Source organism: Rhincodon typus, chromosome 4 (genome assembly GCF_021869965.1).
Source record: "Rhincodon typus isolate 14 chromosome 4, sRhiTyp1.1, whole genome shotgun sequence".
Classification (NCBI taxonomy): domain Eukaryota; kingdom Metazoa; phylum Chordata; class Chondrichthyes; order Orectolobiformes; family Rhincodontidae; genus Rhincodon; species Rhincodon typus.
In genome coordinates this window covers 79,930,476-79,953,599 of record NC_063335.1, presented here as the reverse complement: position 1 = coordinate 79,953,599, position 23,124 = coordinate 79,930,476, and the positions used below count along the sequence as shown (strand labels likewise).

General features: G+C 39.4%; 1 protein-coding gene and 1 long non-coding RNA gene across 2 annotated transcripts; one reads left to right on the top strand and one right to left on the bottom strand.

The window, feature by feature from the left end:
• Positions 1–1,918: 1,918 nt before the first annotated feature.
• On the bottom strand, positions 1,919–3,279 carry LOC125482958. The gene is made up of 2 exons (XR_007261951.1): positions 2,708–3,279; positions 1,919–2,061 (listed from the first exon to the last, which is right to left on the bottom strand). It is a non-coding gene; the product is annotated as an uncharacterized LOC125482958 (long non-coding RNA).
• On the top strand, positions 3,195–18,441 carry LOC109917376 (carbonic anhydrase 13-like). Its single transcript, XM_020517196.2, has 7 exons — positions 3,195–3,527; positions 4,136–4,339; positions 6,912–7,030; positions 10,408–10,503; positions 13,591–13,653; positions 15,294–15,449; positions 17,813–18,441. Exons 1-7 carry the CDS (start codon positions 3,491–3,493, stop codon positions 17,918–17,920), a joined length of 783 nt encoding a protein of 260 aa, XP_020372785.1. The 5' UTR covers positions 3,195–3,490; the 3' UTR covers positions 17,921–18,441.
• The last annotated feature ends 4,683 nt before the right edge of the window (positions 18,442–23,124 follow it).

Genomic DNA, 23,124 nt, shown 5'->3' with positions numbered 1-23,124 from the left:
GTCAAATGTTACTGAGTAGGCCCAGATTACTTTCAAGCTATGCAACTTTCTTCCTGAGGACTGTAACTAAACTGTATTCATCCTGGGTAGCATGATTTGTTGCAGGTCCATATTAAGCAAATCACACACATCACTCTAGTTTCTGATTTTGCTATGCTTATTTATATACTCCAGCCCAACAGAAATTGAATGGTCACTATTTACTCACACTAACTTTAACTTAACTTCTTAACTTTAAAGTATCATTCTATTCTACCTCCTGAAGCTGTTCTACTGTACAATAGATTTGAAGAGAAAGCCTGGTGATAAAACACTGGACCTCCCTCTTATGCCAGGTGCCTGTGTCAAATGGATCAAAAGATTGATACACTGAGTACACTCAGTATCTCACTGTTACAATAAGTGTAACAAAATCTAACTCACCAACTGTCAACCAACAGGTGCGAAACTTCACTGGGCCAGCAACCCCAATAAGAGAAGTCCACAAATCCAACAGATGTTGTCTTTGCTGCGTCTTCTCTGTTCAGGGGGCCAAGGACTCAATCCCTAGTCTGTCCTGATGTCTTGATGTGTACCAGACAAATGCACATCAGTCAGTGTGCATGTCACTGTCTCTGTGGTTCAGTTCTGCTTATCATTTAAAACCTGTAGCACATCTCAGATGGTGCAGTTGAACAGCACCGTTTTGTTATGTGGACACAGGCCATTCAGATCAGCCAGTCCACGCTGGTGTTTATGCTCCACTTGAGCCTTCGTCCATTTTTCTTCATCTAAATCTACCATCAAAACCACTAATTCCATTAATCCTCAAATACTTGTCTAGCTGCTCCTTTACACAGTTCTTCTGTTCATGCGAATTCTGTACACTTGTCCTAAAATGTATTCAATAAAAATTCATCTTCATCTACAATCAAATATCTAATCTTACAAATCTTACAATGGAATTGTCAGCACTATTTCAGCATTTGAAACATACTATGGGTTGAACAATTGATTTGATTTGCTTTTAAACTTTAATTTTATAATAATTGGCATTGGAACTACAGCACCTGTTTGGTAGAATGATTTTATATTTCTGCTTTGGTATATTGATGCTCAGGTAAAAGTCTATCATTTTCAAATAATAATCTCCTATTTTTGTTTTTGGTGATCCTGAATCCCTTTTGGAGAATAATAGAAAAATGTGTTTATTTCAATAACCTTGCTAATCTGTGGGTGCTGAGTTTGTCTCCTTTACAATTACAATATCAGTAGTGGAAATACAACATAGTGAGCGCTTAAATCTACTTTATTTGCGTAATCTCATACCCAATGTCAAAAATAATTTCACTGCTCACTTGTACTCATATGATGTAAAACTTTTGAGTGACACACCACGTGTAATAATCTGTTCTGCATACAGAAAGATTGAATGCGTAGGCGATTAAGATCTTAGATCTCTTGTACCTTCCTTAGCTATTTCAAAACCAGTTGTTGAGTGTCTCTCATCTTTTTTCCTAAAAGCAATGTTTAGCAATATTAAATTTTGCCTGCCATTCTTGTGCCCACATACATTCTTCTAGACTTGTTCTGGAATTTCCCAGGTTCCTCTTTTATTTTTACTGATTCTTTCAATTTGCAATGAACTTTTGAGCCAATTCCTGGATATAAATTAGAAACAGTAGTCCCAACACTGTTAGAATCCGTGCAGCAAACTTCCCAGAGATTTCTTTGGTCTTGACATTCCTGTTCCAACTAGTCCTTGCTGTTTTTCACCCTGCTACCCATTTCTTATCCATCTTCAAGATTAACGGAGAAATTATACAGTTCATAATTAAAGGCTTTTCATCCTGAAATTTGACAAATACAAATTTAGTACACAATATTGTAGAGCTCACTAGTCTAGGGAATTTGAGAAATTAGAACTTCCAAAGCTTTGTTATCTGTTGGTTAGTTTATTGTTTGCATAGATGTTATGAAGCCATTGTACATTTTGATTGCATGCATTATAAATTAGGAGAGCATATTGATCCACCCAATTTTCTTGGTTGTGGGCAATGCAGGTCCAGGAGATGAGGCATTCTGTATTAATAGAAAACAATGTATATTAGTGGTCATATTAGTTGGGGTCATGACCCCTTATGGTCTGTGTGGGTTGTTTTGTGACAATGCATGTGCCCACTCAGTCTCACATTTCCATCACTGTATTTACATTTCCCTGTAGATGGCAGCAGAGCAATGACCTTTTATTAAATAATCAGCGGGTGGCCATTTATTTAACATTTTTTGCACATAATGAGCAAATACGACCAATAAGTGGTTTACTAACGAACCCAGAAAAAAAATCTCGGAAATGTGAGTATGCAAATAGTTATTTATATTCACCTCTGTCCAGTACAGGTAGCAGAATTAATTCAATAACAATTTTTAAACATGTCTTTGACCAGTGGATCGGATTGTTGGGCTTGTAATAAAGTGAAACATTGCTCAAATCGTGGTGGTCTTTAGGATCGGTCGGTTTAGCAACTCTTCTGCCAGAGGCTAACTTTATTAATAGTATCTGGTGCCCAGTGTACCTGAAACTGCACCTTACGCTATTTAAAAGAGCATGTCAAATCTCATATAAATCATTCAGATCATTTGCAGGCACACACAACTGAAATCAAATACAAATGGTTGGGAATAAGATGGTATCATGAACTATTAGGCATTCATAGCTACTTATTACCTGATGATTAACATTCAGAAGCTGCCAGCAATGCCAGACCTGCTGCAATGTTAACACAGTAAACAGAGAATGCAATTTTATATGGAACATATCCGAAAAGTACCCTTTCCGAGATCAAGCTTTTCAGTGCACGGCGAAATCGAAGATGCAATTCAGATTGGACATGTAAACAAGTGAGGATGCCTATTTGCCTCTGATATGGGCAAATGCACCGTTGCCTGGCAATATTGGCAGGTTCCATGTTGTTGCTGCAGAGATCCAGATCGGGTGACCAGGGTGCTTCTGGTCAGTGGGAGAGGTTGCAGTGGGCTGTGAGCTCAGGACTGTGACCCCCCCTCACTGCCCACATCCAAGGGAAGGCAGTGGGAGATGTGGGACACAGATCCTTAAGGCTCAGAAATGAAACCACCCTCCCCTTCCCACCAACGATGGGGTGCTAAGTGGCTGGCTGAGAGTCATAGCTTTTGCAACAAACGCTCTGCTGACAAGACCAAGGGAGAAAAAAAAGTAATGCGAAAAAAAACCCTGGTTTGTGAGCCTCATCCCCTCCCACTCCATTCCATCTCCTCCCCCCCCCTTTAATGTCCCACCTCAGCCTCCTTTTTTGCATTACTATTGGTGACCTAAGGAATACCAAAGCGGGCTGATCCAATGATGTGGAACCGTGCAACCTATAAAAGCTGGTCCGGAGCCAATCCTCCCGACAAGATATCAGCTTCTGTCATCAGACGGAACCTCTAGTAGATTGTGTGTATATGTGTGTTTGAGGTTGGGACTGCAGCGATGGCGGGATGTTCTTGGGGATACGGACCCAAAAATGGTGAGACTTTTTTTTTACCGCAGTGGCGAGGTAACTGGACTGTAGTCCCCGAGAATGGGCTGTAACTGGGGCTGGACATTGCTGGGCTATAGCCCCCGGGACAAGGCTGTAACTGAGAACTACTGGAGATTCTCCAGGTCAGGCATCGCAGCTAGATTTACATTGCACAGAGAGATAGGGAGGAAAAAATGTGCTAATGCCATTTATTGTGAACCAGGAAAGGGATTTCTTCCCTCTCCGTGATTTTTAATGAAGTGGAATTCTAAAGCTGCTACAACAAGGGCTTGCATTTTTTTAATTGTGAAAGGTCAAATTATTTCTGCAGCTAGTTGTCACGGATAAGAGGTTATTTAGTTTAAGATTAATCATTGATGGGATGAAAGAAAGTGATCCTTTAAGGCTGCCTTTCCTGCTGTAGCTGTGAAACTTTTGAACTAGATGCTGCTTGGTATCGGGTTCGCAATCAGAGGAGAGAGAGAATCATTTTTTTTTCCCTGCTGTCTGAAGCGGGACCTCCCTCCTTCCCGCCCCCAGTCTGTTGAGAATGCATTAAATTGACCTTGAGAGAGGGAGGACTGTGGATGATCGAGTGTAATCCTCTCATGCAGGTCCAGATCACTGGCACGAACTGGGCTTCCCGATTGCCAAGGAGGGTACCCGCCAGTCACCCATCGAGATCAAGAATGCAGAAACCAAGTTCGACCAGAACCTGAAGCCACTTGACCTGAGCTATGACCCAACCAGCTCGAAAAGTATCTCAAACACCGGCACCACCGTCCAGGTGGATTTCGACGATTGCACAGACCGGTCAGGTTAGTAAGATGTTGTGTTTTGACTACTTTCCTCGCCCCTCCCTACCTCCCACCGGCTTCTTAATGGATATTGTTAATACGCGATGCGACGCATTCTGAGCTAGGGATTTGCAGCGGTCACGTATCTCTCACTCTCTCTCTTTCTCCAACTTTCTGCTGTTTCACAACAGAATTGCACTGGTGCCTCGTACATTCCAAATGTACTCGCCGTATGGTTTAAAAAAAACGTTTCGATCAAAGTGCAATCCTTAAAGTTCCCGAACGGCAATGCTGGTGTGAGAAGGAAGAGCAGAGACGGGAGGAAGTTAACGACGTGGCTGTTCCGTTTTTGTTAATCCAGATTTGTATTGCAAACCCCGGGTGGAAGTGCAACAGTAGCCTCAGTGGCCTGTTTGCAGTGGGTAATTTAAATGGGGGGTGTGGTGGAAGGCAGCCAGCTGGGTGGCCAAGGGAGCTGCGAGAATGAAAGGAATCGATCATTTTGAAAGACTGGATTGAATGACGGAGCTGTAAATCTGCTTTGATCATTTGTAATTAAAGTCCATTGCAACTCATAGAAAGAGATCTTTCTTTTGTAGGTGAGCAAAACGTGGCTGCTTGGCTAAATTGTAATATTTGAGGGTCTCGTAGTCAGTTAGGTGATGCTGATCTGTGGGTTTACCTTTTTAAGGAGTAATAAACGTGATTTGCATTGAAAACACTGAGTGTAAATCTCCCTTTCAGATTAAATTTTTATTTTGAGGAAATACTGGAGGATATAGGGGCCCAGAACCCTTTTTCTGGTCTTGCTCTTTTCATGCAATTACTGGAAGAACTACACCCAAGGGTGTGGGTCATTGGGACGATTGTAGGGCTCCTTTTAAGAATCCTTCACTCGCAAACTAAAGATACCACATGCAAAGTTTGCTGTACTGCAAAATTGTTGTAGCTTTGTGTTGATGCAAAATAAGTAAAAACAAGATTAGTTTGATATTCTGTTATGATTTGTCTCAGTGTAAGCTAATGGTGTGGATTTTGAGGGTCAGCCATCCAGCAGAGATGGGAGTTGTGCATTTTGTAGCATACTCCAAAGAAATTTCTGGGGAAGCTGAAGATTCCACTGGAAAATTCCACTTCACCTGGAGCCCACTTAAATCGAGGACTTTGGAGAATTGCAAAGAAATCGAGTAGGAGAAGTTAGACTGTTAAATACATAATCTAACTTGTGATTAATTATTAAAGTGACTTGTACTTAGCCCACAAGCTCCCAACTATACTCCCTCACATCTTAGTTTGCCAAAGCCTGGCCTGCCCCCACTCCACCCCCAGCTGAATGCAGATTAGCCAATTCCCCCTCACCAGATCCAATTCCTCCCAACCAACTCATAATATTGCATGTCTTACCTTGCCACCATGCACTCTGGCACTCTTCTTGGCATCCTGCCCTTACTCGTCTGGTACCCTATTCATCTGGCAGTCTACTGTCCCAGTCCTGTAACATTACACTTAACTTGTGTATTGAAGTTTGACAGCAGCTGTCAGTCTGTCTGAACCCTTTAAATATCAGAAAATAGCAACTGAGTGCTGTGAAAAGGTGAGTGGTTTGCCTTCCTCAGAGCCCTATGCTATGAGAGAATTGTCAGAATGGAAATATGCCTCATGCCTGAGGGAGCCCAGAGCAGAATCTCCTGTCAGAAATTCCTTTTTATTAATAATGTTGGAATGACGATCTGAGATTGCCACTTTTCAGAAAATCCAGCCTGATCAATTCTTCAATTTTTTTCCTTTTAAACTGTATCTTTCACATGTATACTTCTGTCTACTCTTGTAGAAGTTATAAATACAAACTCCCCCTGTGCCTGCTGCAGACCTGAATGCCATTTGGATTATTTTGCATGCAGCCATGTTAATGTCCAACTTGCTTTATGTCTGGATTCTCAGTCCCATTTTCTCTTGCTGCGCACCCTCTGGTTAATGGTCTCCTGCTCCCTGTCTGTTCTGAGATGGAGGATATCGGGCAAGTGAAAAAATATGCCAGAACATTGAAATTGAACAAGGGGAAGTGGGAAATTTGGAGCTGGGGAAAAAAGCCACCATTTTTCTTGATTCTTATTGAAAGTTCAGTTTGCTGCTCCTATTACCCATTATACTTGAACCCTTTGTTAGTGTTCATTTTACGTTCTTTAGTTTTTCTCTTTTGCCTTTTGATGTTTTGGTGGATAATGACACATCATTAATTTTCAACGTCTGTACAACTTGCTGGACCAGGTGTTAGTCTTTTTCTGCGTGTCTTTTTAATTTTGTGTAATGAGATTAGGCTAGAAGTAGCAATGGTTTCATTTCCACTATTTAAGGGAGAGATGGCATAGCTTGGTACAGCATCCCACAGTCAAAATTCTTGCAGTGATTGGAAGTCTGATATTGTATTTATTATTGGTCCTAAAATTTTATCTAGCTTGCTGGTCTTACTATAAATGTACTTTTGTTTTTGGAGGAAATTCCATCCGTCCTCCAACAGCAAATTAGTGGTTTGTACAAACTGTCATTGATACTTTGTTTGCAATGTAACATTCAAGCTTTTACTTTGTTTTAGTGCTGACAGGTGGCCCCCTTTGTGGAAAATATAGGCTACGTCAGTTGCACTTTCACTGGGGAGGCTGTGATACTCATGGCAGTGAACATGTACTTGATGGAAAAACCTTTGCTGGAGAGGTGAGTGTGCAACAATGACTTCTGAGTAAGTGAGGCATACTTTGTTTAAAAATCAGATTATTTTTGCTTCACACAGGAACAGTTTTGCTGTAGATGCCTATCTATGAATGCATAATGTTGTAACAAGTTTTTTTTACGAAAAGATCATTATTTATTCATGGGATGTTGCTGTCATTGGGGCCATTGCCCATCTCTAAGTGCTTTTGAGAAGGTGGTGGTGAACTCTACGTGAGCTACTGCCATTCATTTGTGTGTCGGTTATGTAAGTAGATATACTTGGTCAGAAATATTTTTCACATTTCTTTTATTGTTGTGACATGTTTATTCCTAGATGCTGCAGTTATGTTCTGAACCAGTTGAATTTTGCTATTTATGGTGACAGGAAATGCATCCTATGACAACAGGATGCTAAGTCCGGGAAGGAAACCTATCGCAATCTTTGTAATGAGACAGCAATGCACCAGAGCTATTTAAAGTGGTGGACTAATTAGAGGATGAACTTTTAAGTTTAATTAACACAAAACTAAAATGCTGGAAATGCCCCAGTCTGGAAAGATCGGCAAACGGAGAATTTTAATGGGTTGAATGTTAATGTGTAAGAGCACATGGTGTGTAAGCAGGTGGAGAGTTAAAACCAGGTAAATTCTACAGGAGGTTGAGTAGCTGTGACTCACCTCAATTTATTGCTGCAGTTGGAGAACTTTCTGCAAGTGGTGGGTTCAGTCAGTTAGTGATATTAATATGCAGCTTCCATGCATCAGTTCCCAGGGCACCTTGAAACCTGGTGGAAAACAAGGCTAGGACACATTCTCGGTTGAGAGGCTGAGGATGTGCAGTGGGAAATATGCCAGTAAGTACTGATTTCCCCACAGCTGTTTTCTCACCCATTCACGTGAAAGGCTGTTGCTACAGTTCGTGCTGGGAGATGACTTTCCAAACTCCTTTGGAGATTGTTACATCAGATCTGCACTTTGAAGCTCTGATCGGCCTCAACATGTGCTGTTATTTTGATCCTTATAAGGGCCAAGATGCACAACAGCAGCAACTGACCTGCAGCTTCGCTAGGGAGAGAGGATCAGCTGAGATCCAAATTGGAGGAGGCCACTTTGTATCATCCTTTGTGCCAATCAGATGATAAGCTTCCTAGATATGTTGGATCTCCTCTGAAGGCTGAGTATTGAATCTGATGATGCAAACACTTGCAACCTGCTGCCAAGTGGATATGATGACCATATGTCACCAGTGGCTGTCAGAGTCACCACTGTCCTCTATTTTTATTTCTGGCACTTTCTAGGATTCCATTGGAGACACCTAAACAAGATCTTACAATTGACAATTCACAAATGCGTAGTATTGCCTGCTTTTCTACAATGGCACCATTTGGAACAAAAGTTGTTTGAGTTTGCAGCTCTGGTTGGCTTCCCATAGACACAGGGTTTCATTGACATTGGCAATTAAGTCACTCCCAGGTCACCCAGGAGTAGGAGTGCTCGCTAGCTGGGAAATTTCCACTGTTATCACTTAAAGCGCAAAGTTGTGTTGCTGTTTCCACCCTGCAGCAAAACACTCTCCTTGGTCTGTGTACCTCACATCTGAACCTCCAGTTGGCTGTTCAGAAATGAGGAAGGACAGTCACTTAATGTGAGCCTGAGAAACCCAGAGGAACAGTTCAGCAGTTCAGCACATGACCAGATGTATCCATGAGCAAGCCATTGCCATGCTGGAAAGGCACTAGGTACCTGAACATATCTGGGGATGCCCTACATACACTGCCGGGCTGTCCAAAATCATCTGTCTGCAGTGTTTTAGACTGACAAGAGAAACAGTACAACTGAGGAGAACACAATGTGATTTGACCAAAGCAGCATTGTAGCATGAGTGCTTCATTGTCAGATGGATGGACCAAGCACATCTTGGCAAATAGCTTCCTCCAACATCAGGCTACCCTGACGCAATCTTATTCTAGATATTTTTCTGAATCAACCTGTTCAGAAGCGTTTATTACACCCTTCTGAAGCAGGAGGGCTTCCGGTGTTCGGGGTTGAAGGTAGGGATGTTACCACTGCACCACGAGTCCCTGCAATGCTGTTCTATTCACCTTCTCCACTCCTATTGCTTGTCATAAATGTAAAAATGTACCTAGTTTGATCTTCAATTTTTATTTTGGTCGCTTAGACTTAAACCAGTTGCCAGGCAGATTTGAGATGGCAGACCAACATATGAAGAGAGACTGCGCTAATCAAATAAAGGCCACTCATCAGTCAGCAACCAAAGTGCAAGCTTGGAATATGAAGAAAATCTTTTACCTCTGAAATAAATCAACTTTTAAAAACTTGTGGTGTAACCCTGTTCCCACATCTAAGTAGATTTAGCAGTGATACAGACTGTGTCTAAGAGCCCTATTCTGGTAACCACTACTTTTACTTGTGTATCTTGAATTTGATGCCTGTAAGGCACCCACCAAAAACAGCTCCTTCTGAACCTGTCGGGAATAGACAGCCATTTGTACAAGATGTGCATGGTTCTGCTGATTTTATAAACTTTTTTGTAGAGGTGGGGTCCAGCGTAGCAGGTTAAGATGGGTAGAGAACCCTAGCAAAATGACATTGAAATCATTTAATCCCTCAATATGATGATGATTCAATATAATGATGGCCACTTGTCAAATTTGGTTTGTGTTCCTGCTTTCCCCCATGCTTTTTGATTCCTTTCAGCCCTAAGACTTGTAACTCCTTCATGAAAACATTCAACATTTTCCCCTTGGCCACTTTAAGTGGCAGAGAATTCCATATGCTCCCCACTATCTGGGTGAAATAAATTCTCACTTCAATTCTAAGTGACCTACCCCCCATTTTTCAACTGACCCTAATTCTGGACTGTCCAGTCATCAGGAACATCCTCCCTGTGATTACCTTGTCTAATTCTGTTAGCATTTAATAGATCTGAGAATTTCTCTTTCTCCCCCACCTCCCTCCCGTATTCATCTAAACTCCAGCAAACAGTCCTTACCAATGCAATCTCTCTTCTTATGTCGGTCTGCCATCTCTCCGATCCGTCAGGCAACTGGTTTAAGTCTAAATGACCAAAATAGAAATTGAAGGAGCAAACTGGGTACATTTTTGCATGCACTGTCCCCACACCCCCTCCAAACAAAGTGGAACGTGGCTACTTTGCTTCTTTCACTGAAGAATGATGACTTTTAGTGTCATCCAGCCAAATCTGAAGTTTCTCACTGTCCACTTACAGCCCCGTCCTAACAGAACTGGCAAAAAAACAACTAACTTCAATCTGATCGTGTCTATTCTGATTGATCTGTGAACCTGAATTCTGTGTTTTAAGATTTGAAAGTACTTTAACTGAACCTGTTGTATTTCTAGCTTCACCTGGTGCATTGGAATGCAGAAAAGTATTGTGAATTTAGTGAAGCTCTCAAAGCTCCTGATGGTTTGGCTGTTATTGGTGTCTTCCTAAAGGTATGAAGGTTTATTTTAATATACTGGCTTTATAGTGTACAAATAATGGTTCTCATTACTGTTATGAAGAAATCCATTTGCATGTATTTCAGATATGATGAATGGACCATGGAAGATAAAAATAGAACTAAGGTGATTGATGTTAAGTCAAATAGAACTGGCTATCAAGAGTGGGTTTTTAATCAAATGCAACTTTTACTGTCTTACGCACTTGCCCAATTTTAGTCTCATTATTTCAGTTTCCTCCTAACTATGCTGTGACCAATTGTCTATGTAGAAGTAGTCCAGTTCACCAGTGGGCATGTGGATTAGTGGTTAGCACTGCTGCTTCACATTGCCAGGGACCTGGGGTCAGTTGACTGTCTGTGAAGTTTGTACATTCTCACTGTCTGTGCGGGTTTACTCCGGGTGCTCCGTTTTCCTCCCACAGTCCAAAGGTATGCAGGTTAAGTGGATTGGCCATGCTAAATTGCCCATAGTGTCCAGGAATGGGCAGGCTTAGCCATGGGAAATGCAGGGTCGCAGGGTTATGGATAGGGGCGTGCAGGGGGATGGAATTGGGTGGATTCTCTTTGGCGGGTTGGTGTGGACTCGATGGATCAAATGATCTGCTTCCGCACTGTAGGGATTCTATGATCAGTGGGTACTGAATTCAGTAACTATATATGTAGCAGCATATTAACAGGACTCCATACAGAAACCAGACAGACTTTTGTACAGACATTGAGCAAAATTTACATTCTGCTCTAAATGTGACTGGCATTGTGACTTGTGTGGAAACTATTACCTAATGTGTTTGCTGACCTTTTTTCTATAGTATATGTTGATGGCAAAACCAAGAATTATGAAAATTCAATTTAGATTTTCACTTGCTACCTTCTACTATATCTATGATTCTTGTAGTTTTTGAAATGCTTTTTGTTTTATTGGAAGTTCATGTGTACTGTATATTGTGAGCAGTGCTGTGTTTATATAATCAGATAGCTGGTAAGTAGGACATCCCAAGCTACCCCTCAAACTGGATAGTTATAGACTTTAACACATTTCCTGTCTTTTTAAAATGAATTGGTGACAGGCAATGGGCATAATTTTACACAGCAAGATCCCAGAACAATGTGACAATTATTGTTCTATTTGGCAGTGTTGGTTAGTAGAATTATACAGAATGGTTGACTACAGCCAATGATTCAATGTGATCCAGTTCTTCAGTAACAGTCTAATTAGTCCCACTACTTCGGTCTTTTCCTGTAATACTCCATTTACTTTCATTTATCTGGTTCTCATTGTTAAATCCACTTTTATCACCTTCTCAGGCAGTACGTTCCAGATCACAATTTCTTTTCCGTTCCTTGATCTTTATTTCTGCCAGAGGAAAAATGTTTCCCCTATTTACTCTATGCAAACATATTGTAATTTTTTTTGGATTTCTCCTGATGGATTGCCTCTTAACGTGTTCAAAGGCAGATCCTAAATTCACCCTTTCTGCATAATTGAATACCATTCTAGCAAATTGCTTTTTCATCCCAAGATTAACATCCTTCCTAAAATGTAGGGCCCAGAAATGAACACTGCTCCTGTTTGAAGTTGGGGGGGGAAAAAATGGGCTTGTGTACAATGAGAACTTTGTAGTCCCTTTGAGCCTTTGGATCAACCAGAGGACCTTGTTCAGTGTATGGTATTGGTCTGGTTATGTACTAGATTTGCAGTTCAGCCCATAACACTGCTGCCCAATGCTCATGTTGCTACTAACTGAAAGATACCTGTATAAATCACTCCATGCCTTGGTTTCTGTAATTTGTGTGAAATTTTACAGTTCAGAATTTGTTACAAATTTAGCTTGCACTGCACAGTGGATTTTATAGTTTTCATTCTTGACAGTACAGCTGCAGAGTTTTAGTTCGTGCCTTTTTAAAAATTCATCCTTTTTTTTCTGTCATGGTCAAAGTACTGTTCCTTGTGATGTTCAACAGTGTAACCAAATTGATGTTATACAGTGGATAATTTTGAACAATATTCACCCAAAATCTCTAATTTGAGAATAAGATAAGCAATAATTCTTAATGCTTTGTGAAATCTGAACCAAGCAGAACAAAGTTCTTAGGTTTTAACAGTTAAATGTTAGAACTATTAGATTATAATTCAGTGATCGGGATAAAATAAAATCAAATGATAACTTGATGAACCACTAGTTAATGTATGCTTTCAATTCAGCAGTTGATGATCATAGTTGTCACAATTCTAAGACATTGTTTATTGCACAGGCTTTTAACTGTAAATTCCTGCAGAATGTTTGCACTGTTAAAGTGGGCATCAAAGCTCAATCACTCTAACTTCAGATGTCCCCTTGAGCGTTCTGAGTGACGTTGGAGTTGCTAGCAAAATATTATGATTGGCCTTCAGCATTCCCAAGCACTTCATCCTCCAAGTCACTGCATGAATTCAAGACCAGATTCTTGGTTCATCTATCTTTAGGTGTCTCATGATTGATATTTCTGCATCATGAAGTCTGAAGAGAGGATATTCACTTGCGTTCTGTTCTGTCTGTAATAATTTTGATAACTAGTCGGGCCACTTTTGCAAGCAGCCTCATCTGCACAATACTGCTGCCCAAGTTGATAAGGACTTTATATAGGTTCTGTTCACCTTGTACAAAAAGCACTGCTGGTGACCTGTTAATGATGAGAGCATTCACTTGCAACGAAAATTTGTATTCATTTTGTACCAGAGTGGCTCCTCTTGTCTTAATTTTTTAAAATCAAATTTGAGAATTAATCAGTGCATCAGATGAACGACCTTCAGTTGAACTCCATAATACCAGACATTCCTTCGGCATTTGTTTGAGATTGCTACTTGCAAAGTTCTGAACAGCCTTTGGGTGGGCAATGTAGCATAAGGTCAACTTTTATGGCAAAATACAACTTAATAGTAAAACTTTAACCTTGCATTTGGAACCCATTTTTAGATTCCTTAGGACAATATTCTTATGCTTAAATACGAAGAGTCTGTCTCTGTGCTGTGTGACTTTGACAAACTTGAATAACCACTGCAAGCCGTATGAACTGTCAATCAGTATTCTTTGACTTTCAGATATGTGAAACAAATCAAGCTCTGCAGAAGATTGTCTGTGCTTTGGAGTGTCTTAAATCAAAGGTACAGTAGGTCCTGTTCTCTGCAACCAGTGTAGAGATATAAATTGACACCTGTCTAAGTTTAAACTTTTCAGTATTGTTGTTTCCTTAAATGAAAACGTCTAAACTATTCTTCATAATACAGATGCTGGTTGAGAATTGCAGTAATCTTTTGTCGTACTAATAACAGTTTTTTGTCATATATCTGCAAGCTATCTTGAACAACACTTTTTAAGATGGCAAACACCTCAAATATTTGCTCCTAATGTATCAAAACAGGATTTCAATATATACATAAGTTTAGCATATATATGCTAAACTTCATATCAGTGGGTATTTCTAAGGAATTCAGTCCTGCACTAGAGATTGTTATATTCTTTATGTTGGCATCATTGCCAAGGCCAGCATTTGTTGCCCAACTCTAATTCCCCCTCAAGGTGATAGTGAGCTGCCTCCTTGAACTGCTGCAGTCTTTGGCATCTCTTGTCCAGTCAGTAGCAATGAGGAAGGGGAGAAAGTGAAAGATTGGTGACATTGTCCCAGTTAGAATGCTTTGTAGCTTGGAGGGGAATTTGCAGGTGGTGTTCCATGTATCTGCTGTCTGTTCAGTTGAGGTCATGGGTTTGGAAAGTGCAGTCAATAGATTTAGTGAGTTGCTTTGGTGTGTACCAAGTACAAGGTGTAATGTGTAATCATGGTGGGAGTTAATATTCAAGATGGGATTATTAAAACTAGGATAAATGTTATTGCTTATCTGTAAATCATCAGCTAGACAATTGGATTTTTTTACACTATTTTACAAAACCTTTATGTTCAAGTTGCAACAGCAGTGCATGTCTCTACAGCATTGTGTCCAACTATGTTGATGTGACTGCAGAGAAAAATAACAGTTCTTTAAACCCTAGATATTTTTGTTAATGCACATGGGGAATGAAGACTTGGTAAATGGTTTTTACACCCCAGTTTTGCTTTTACTTGATGAACAAGATGTAAAGCAGGCTGTCATTACACTGTTTTGCCACCAGGACCTCTTCCCCACCCCCTCCTCCTGATCTCTCAAAGGGTCTGAGGGTAGGAGTTTGGGAACAGAAGTAGTTCAATCTCCATCATGTCACACATTCTGTCCATTTATAACTTCTTAGACTTATAAACGTGTAATGCCTTAACGAGACACTACCTGCCAGTGATAGTATTATATTTCAGTCTCCTCTGGGTGGGTGATGCAATGTGACAAGCAGAAATGGTTTTCATTATAAATAAGAACGCTGGAAAATTTGATTGGAGAGAGGTAATGTCTGCTGTACGTCCTATCAACAGGAGATTTTTTAATTGCAAGAAGTCTTTGTAAAACTGCAGCTAAAACTGGTCTTGGATATGGTGCGAATTGACTGCTGATTCACTACTAATTTGTATTACTGTAAGGACCACTTTTTTCCCAATATGTTGGACTACAGTTAGTGGAAAGCTAGTCACACTATGGCACATGCACAATGTGCAGAGATGTAGCTGGCCTTTTGCAGTGACTTGTGGATTAAACCTGTATCACTAATGCAACTACTTTACTTTCACTTCTCCTTCAAACTATATTTTTGGTGTTCATCATGGCTGACTGTAAAATGTTATTAATTCTTGAATTCTAATCATGGCTCTCTCTATTCTTAGGGTGCTAAAACTGATTTTAAAGACTTCTCCGCTTGCTCATTGCTGCCTCCTTGTCTCCAGTATTGGACCTACCCTGGATCCCTGACCACTCCCCCTCTGTGTGAGTGTGTAATTTGGCTTCTGCTTAAGGAGCCTGTCAGTATCAGTGCAGACCAGGTAAATCCTATGTTATACGGTATAGTTTGTCTTAAAAATATCGATACTCATAATGTGGTTACAACAAAGGTGTCCAGCCCATGTCAAGCTTGGTCCCCTGCAACAGCAATTATTGAGTGCCGTTCACCCCTCTGTTTTGTAGTAATCTATAAATAATTCTTCCTCTTTACTATTTCAAGTAATAATCCAATTCCCCTTCTTGAATGGCATGATTGAAGCTGCCTGTGCCACGCTCCCTTTCTGCCTGTGCATTCTGGATTCTGACCTCCCACTACAAAATATTTCTTATGCAGCAGTTTTTTTTTCTGTTACATAATCTTGAATCTTGGGGACAGTTGTTCCATAGTTAAGTTATCCAGATCCTTCTGATTTTAAGTCCTTTATCTAATCTCCACATAGTGTCCAAAAGGAACAGTCCTAGCTTCGTCAATCATCAACACAATTGAAATCCTAAATGTTGTGATTAAATGTAATGTCATTGATTTCCTGCATAATATTCAATGTTTCAACGGCCAGTAAATATAGTTTAAAAATGATTCAAATTCTCTGAATCAAGTGCTTTAAAATTTGCATATAATTCTAATAAAAATTAGATGTTTGCAAACATCGTTCCTAGAGTTGTTTTATTGTGGTGGAGGGTTTAAATGAGTTGTTTTTTAAATGAAATATGTAAGTATTTTGAATTTTTTACACTATTAATAAGTAGATTAATTTTGTAAATTAATCAAGAAAATGCTCTAGTTATCATTAGTGTGTATAACTACAAATTATCATGTCACATTAAGTTAAATTACTAAGTTTTGTCGTTAGATACAAGTCATGCAAAATCTAAGTGTTAAGATAGGAGATGATTAATAATTTGTACTGTGTATTTACACTAAACTTCCACTGATGTCCAGAATGCAACAGTTTTTTGTTTACATAAATATCCCAATTTCCACATTGTTCAATCTGGCAATAAGTTTTTTCACGAATCAGATTGCATTGTCTATAAGAGAAGATCTCTAGCATGGAACTGACCAATTTTTAGATATGAAAAGCACACTCGAGAATCTTGACTGATACCATTATCCAATCAAATGTTTTGCCATATATACACAAGATTGTTCACTGCCATCCCTAGGTAACAATGAGCAATTAGGTGGTCTTCTGGGGTTAAAAAAAGTGTTTCCTCAGCCAGTGAAAGCTGTTTGAAACTTTTAAGACTTGAAAATCATGACCAAAGTATTCTTCTTTTTAATAGTTTTCTTATGTATAAATTGCAACAGAATTTGGTCACAATCTATCACACTGAAGATGTAAATGGCAGCTGGCCGTGAATTTTGTTTTCCTACTTAATTTGTGGATCCAGCTAAAGATGCACCATTGGACCGATCTCTGCCAGGTCAAAATCAATCATAATTTTTCAGTTAGTTGGGATTGAGGGGAATGGTCAGATGGTGGACCAAGTTTAGATGTTCTTTAGTTTCCACTTTAAACTTAGTCTGTCCTTGTTAAATTTCTGATGTAAATTCCTGTGTAAATGTACACTCAGGCCACTTGATACTTCTGTCCTAAGCAGGTTCCTGATTCAAGGGCTCCAAGTTAGATCTCAAAGCAAATAGATGTTGCCTATGTAATTGCACAGCACAACTGCCCAGTCTGTATTCATCGCTTGGAAACACAAACTCCCAAATCTTGGTATCTGCATGTATGTAGCAACACTTAACGTGTACTGCTAATCTATTTGCAAGGTAATATTCATTAATATGATAATTGTGAAATATATTCAAAATCCTCAGTTAATCATTTAGATAAATTTTGTTTCCCCAACCAAGTTAGTTAATTTGTGACTTGATAAGAAGTGAAACAAAATACACAGGGGCTGACAGGAGACACACACGCATTATTGTGACTGAGATTGGGAGGTTTCCTCTTTGGCAAAGACACTGATCATGAAAGCTGACTGCAAAGAGGCACCACTGTTCCGTTACTGACAGGAAAAGAATCTGGATGTGATCTTGTCTAGAATCCCAAATTTGTATGAAGATTAGATACGAACCTGAAATTCCTCTTGGACTGAAAGATTTTCACCCCCCCAGGGCATATTTCAACAAAGGTGTGGTTGTCCAATGAGCCACGAGCAACTACATTGCACAGGAAATGAGATCCATGATAAATATTTAGCAGTCTCCCACATCAATGAAAGTGATAGTATCAAGAAAGGTTCTCCCTTATAGCAAAACAAATTCTGGTAGCCAAATGTTTTAAATGACTGACTAGATTCTTTCATGAAGCTGTTTTCTTAAAGAACAAGGGACAGAGGTGGTGGAGACGTCGTTTTTTAATCAATTTTTATATAATTTATTCTTGTATTTTTCCAGATTGCAAAATTCCGCAAGCTGGAATTTGGACCTTGTGAGCCCATGCAAAACAACTACCGACCTCCCCAACCTGCAAAATGCAGGGAGATCCAGAAAAACTTTGAATAAAGGTTTGAGGACAGTCATCATCTTGGCTTCCTGAACTGTCCCTGTCTAGCCTGAGCAGAAGTAAAATAATTTCCCTGGACCCTTGTCCCAGCCCCTCACTGACCAGCACCATTCCTTGTGTAGCCGGAGCGGATAAAAAGGCAGACAACATCTTTAAGCACAAGTTAATGAAATTGTCATCCAGATTTGGCCTTAAGTAGCCACTGGATTGTTATCGTGTTCCTGGAACTTCATGAGCCTTACCACTTAACAAAATCTAAAGCAATAATTTTATCTGTTGAAAAAAGCAGTCTTTAATTTAGTGAAGGACTAATCTGTAGCACTGAAAAAAAAATATTGTTCAAGTTTAATGAAATTGTGGTTTTTAGTGATGTTAACTGTAAAGCAGTTCGTAGTTTAAAAATTATATTGAATATTAAAGAGCAATAATTTACAATTTATTCATCTATGGAATTATCTTTTAACCAATGCAATAAGCGTTGTAAGCCATAAAATTTAGTAAATAAAACACTTTGACTTGCTGTGCTGTGTATTTTTTTCAAACTGATTTGTAGAGTTCCAATGCAGCTATTTTTGATTTCTTATTACTGCAGTTTTGTCATTCTGGCATAGCACTGTGAAAATATCCTTAATTATGATGTTAAAAAGCTTCATATTACTAGACATTGATTAGTGCAGAAACAAATACTGCAAGTTTTAAATTTAACTCATTCAGCATCCCCAGAGAGTTGAAATTGGGCCCTACTAATCTTGTCCTATATATTTCAAATAAAAAGTCACTTTGTAAAATAGAACTTGAGTGCTAATGAAAAAAGACGTTAAAGCTTTTCACCTTGCTCTCCTGGATATTTTGCAAGAATATACATCCAAGGGAAAACCAAGCACTGGCTTTTCCCCTGGAATTTGTAATTTAAAAATGACTTGACCATTTTCTGTCTCTTCCTTGTTTTCTGCCTTCTCTAATTACTTTGATTAATGACACAAGTAATGGTGATAACTGTTATTCACACTAATTTAGTCAGTTGTATTAAATGCAGCTAAAGAACATATCCCTTCTATATTGTATAGTGGAGGACAATTGATTGCCACATGAATATTTTCACCCTGTTGCATCAAAATCCCAGTGGAGAGCTGGGAGGCCTGTCACATTGCCAGTTTTCCCTGATTATTGCTGCTGATACTGGTGACTACAGAGTATGAGAAGGTGTGTACTTCATGGCAGTGTGAGGTAAACAAGATTTTCCTGCCTTTCTTTGGGCATCTCTTTGTGGTGAATGAAGGGTCTAGGCCTGAAACGTCAACCTTCCTGCTCCTCTGATGCTGCTTGGCCTGATGTGTTCATCCAGCTCTACACCTTGTTATATCTTTGTGGTGAATGTCCTGATGTGAGTTGGCCTCTACCAAAAATGATCTTTTCCAGTGGGTGACAAAGAATCCAGGCCACTATTTCTGGGACAAGCCATAAGATTTGTTGGTAATATGAAAAGAATATGCTCAAATGTACAAGTAAACATAAGTAAAATATTTCACACTTCTCCCTGGAGAGATGGAATTGAAATTGTAAAACTAATTTGCTTGGACCTTAGATTGTAGGCATAATTTCCTAGCTCACCATGTATTGACTATCACCATCTGACCTGCCCTTGCAGAGTTTGTGAGCTGTTGTCTTGAAGCATTACAGTCTGTGGGAGTAGATGTACACCATGCTATTAAGGAGTTGCAGGATTTTTGACCCAGTGAAACTAGAGGAACAGCAGTATATTTCCAAGTCAATGTTGAGTGACTCCGGGAAGTTGCAGGTGATAGTGTCCCATTGTATGTACTGTCCATTTCCTTCCAGTTGGTGGTGGTCACATTTGGAAGGCACTACTTAAGGAACCTTGGTGAGTTGCTGCAGTATGTCTTGTAGATGGTGCACTCTGCTGAGGCTGTCAGTGTTGGAGAGAGTGAGCACTGAAAGTTTTAGATGGGGTGTCAATGAAGTCAGCTTTTTTTGTTCCTGGATGGTATTGAGTTTTTTTAAAGCTACAATCATTCAGACAACTGGATAGCATCCCATTACACTTCTGACTTGTGCCTTGTAGGTGGTGGGCAGGTTTTGGACAGATAACTGAATTACTGTATAGAATTCCCATTTTTAAACCAACTGTTGTGATTACAGCATTGAGTTGGCTGGTCCACTTCAGTTTCTAGTCAATGATAACCTCTGATAGTAATACCATTGAATGTCAAGAGGTGATAATTGGATTCTCTCATTGAAGATGGTCATTGCCTTATCACTTGGATGGTTTAAATGTTAATTTCCACATATCAGCCCAAGCTTAGATGTTGTCTAGGGCTTACTACATTTGGACACCGATGTATAGGAGTCAGGAATAGTGCTGAATATTGTTCAATCATCACTGAACACCCACACATCTGACATTATGGTGGTGGCTGATCATTGATAAAGCTGCTGAAGGGAGTTGGGCCTAGAACATTATCCTAAAGGACCTCTGCAGCTGTGGCTGAAATGACTGATTTTCAACAACCACAACTTTGTACTAGTAATGACTAATCAGAAGATTTCCAACCATTCCAATTGACTTCAGTTTGACTTGGGCTCCTTTTGATGTCATTCTCAGTCAAATGCTGCTTTGATATCAAGGGTAGTGACACTCACTTCCCCCCTGGAGTTCAGCTCTTTTGTCCAAATTTGAATCAAGGCTGAAATGAGGTTCGGAGCCAAGTGGGTTTGGTGGAACTCAAGCTGAACATCAGTCAGTAGGTTAGGAATAAGTTCCACTTGATTATGCTGTTTAACATGTAAGTAGTCCTGTTTTGTAGCTTCACCATGTTGACACCTCATTTTTATCTGAGTGGTGCTGCTCCTGACATGCTCTCCTACACTCCTCAGTGGATCAGGGTTGCTAAACTGAATCGGGGTAACCGTAGAATGGGAGATATGTTGGACCATGAGATAGTAGATTGTGATCGAGAACAAATCTCCTACTGTCGATAGTCCATAGTGCATCTTAGACACCAATGTTGAGTTGCTAGATCTGTTTGAAAAGTCTGTCCCATTTATCACTATGTTAGTGCTCCAAATATAATAGAGAGCAATGCGAAGGCAAGATTTTGTCTTCACAAAGACTGTATAGTCATCATGCCTACCAATCTTATTATGGACAGATGCATCTGTGACAGATCAGTGAACAATGTCATGGGATATGCATGTTTGTTTATTTGATGTGAACGTGTTAACATTGGCAAACAGATAGAACTCTGATAATGATGCAACAGTTTTTTACATTTAACCTAAGTGCACAATTCTGTACATTTGTGAGTGCTGCACAGTTGGAGCGGTTTCCTCATCAAATGAGATATAAACAATGTACCATGTGTCTTCTCAGGTGGATATAAAGGATGGTATAGTGCTATTCAGAGGAAGCAGGGGAATTTCCTGATGATTGCCTGGTCATTTATTGCTGTTTATAGGAGTTTGCTGTGTGTCCTTGTATTTCCTAATATAGCAACTGCAGTCAACTTATTCCATTGTCTGTAAAATCCTTTGGTATGTACTGAGGTCATGAATGCGCAAAATAAAAGCACGCCTTTCTCTATTTGTAAATGCAAAATTCTCATTGGGAGCAATGAAATGCTTCAAAATAGATAGCTACTAAACTGTTGATCACCCACCTTCCCTTATATTCCCATGTTATTGGAGAGTGTAAAATGATTACCCTTCCCCCACATTTCAAAACTCATCATTCTAAATCTCTCTAGTTCCAAGCTATTGCACAATCTCTTAAACAATCTTCCATCTTAAATCCTCGTTAATGTCCTTGGATGAACAATTGAAACATAACATTCAAGGCTATGGACCAATTGCTGGAAGGTGAGATTAAATTTAGAGAAGTTTGCAGACTAAAAGACTGAAGGGCCTCTTCTGTACCAAATGATTCTACGAACGTACCTCCCAAATTCTTGCCCAGCTTTGCACAACTTCATGCTTCAAGATCTTCAGTTAGATTATGTTCAATTAAAATTTGTTTCATCCATTCTGTTCACCCAGATAGCTGCTGTTCATTGAGTTTTATAAACTCTTATTCTCCAACACCTCAAACTTGAAATTCTTGTCCTATCATGACCATTCCCCTTCTATTGTTGTAAACAATTGCAACTGTACAAATCTTGATCTAGTTTTCTGTTACTTCCCTCTGTCAAATGGTTGTGCTTTTAATACACACACTCTGGAATTGCTTCTGTAAATTTTTGATGCTTGTTCTCCTAAATCACCTACTTTAGACCATCCTTAAAATCTCCACCTTTATCATGCTTGTGGTCACTCCTCCTAAAACCTTTTGCATCTAGGCATTTTTTAAAATTATACTTCAGTGAGTGACATTGTGATTGTCATCAGCATGCGATGCTTTCCTACGTCAGAGATGAGTTTTTGAGAATGGCCGCTTGAATGTTAAGGAAAAAAAGCACTGGACAAAACCAAGTATCGCATGCTATGTAGATATGGCATGTTGGCTAAGGCTGCTTGGAAAATAGATTAAAATATGATAGGTAAGCATGAAAACACGTAAAAATAATTAATTCAACATTCACAACTATACATTCCCTTGAGGACTAAAAAGCACACTGGTGAAGTGGTTCAACTGTGGCCAACAGGAAAGTTAAAGGTAGCAATAAAAACCAAAAAATATTAGAAACTCTCAACAGGCCAGACAGCATCAATGGAGATAGAACTTAATCAATGGCTCAGGTTGATGACCATTCAACAGACAGCTAAAGGAAATAGTTTCCAATGTTGCCAAATATGAACTGGGGGATTTTAGAAATCAGCAAAATATGACCAAGAAAGAGCTAAGAGAATGTGAGTAAACAAGCAGGGGACCTAAAAAGAGAAAGTAAATATTTATTTTAAGTATGTATTTAGGAAGAAGTTAGGGAAAGTAAACACGAGCTCAGCAGAGACAAGCAAAATTATAATGGAAAATAAAGGAAATTGCAATGATACTATTTTGTCTTCACAGTGGAAGTTTGAGAAACTATTCTAGAAATAATAGGGAGCTAAGAGTCAAGTGAGAGAAAAAAAAAACAAAGATTTAGTATTAAAAGGCAGTAATTAGTGGGAGTCAATATCGAAAAGTGGAACTGCAGCTAACTTATCCTGATCTCAGAGATAGTAGGAACTGCAGATGCTGGAGAATCCG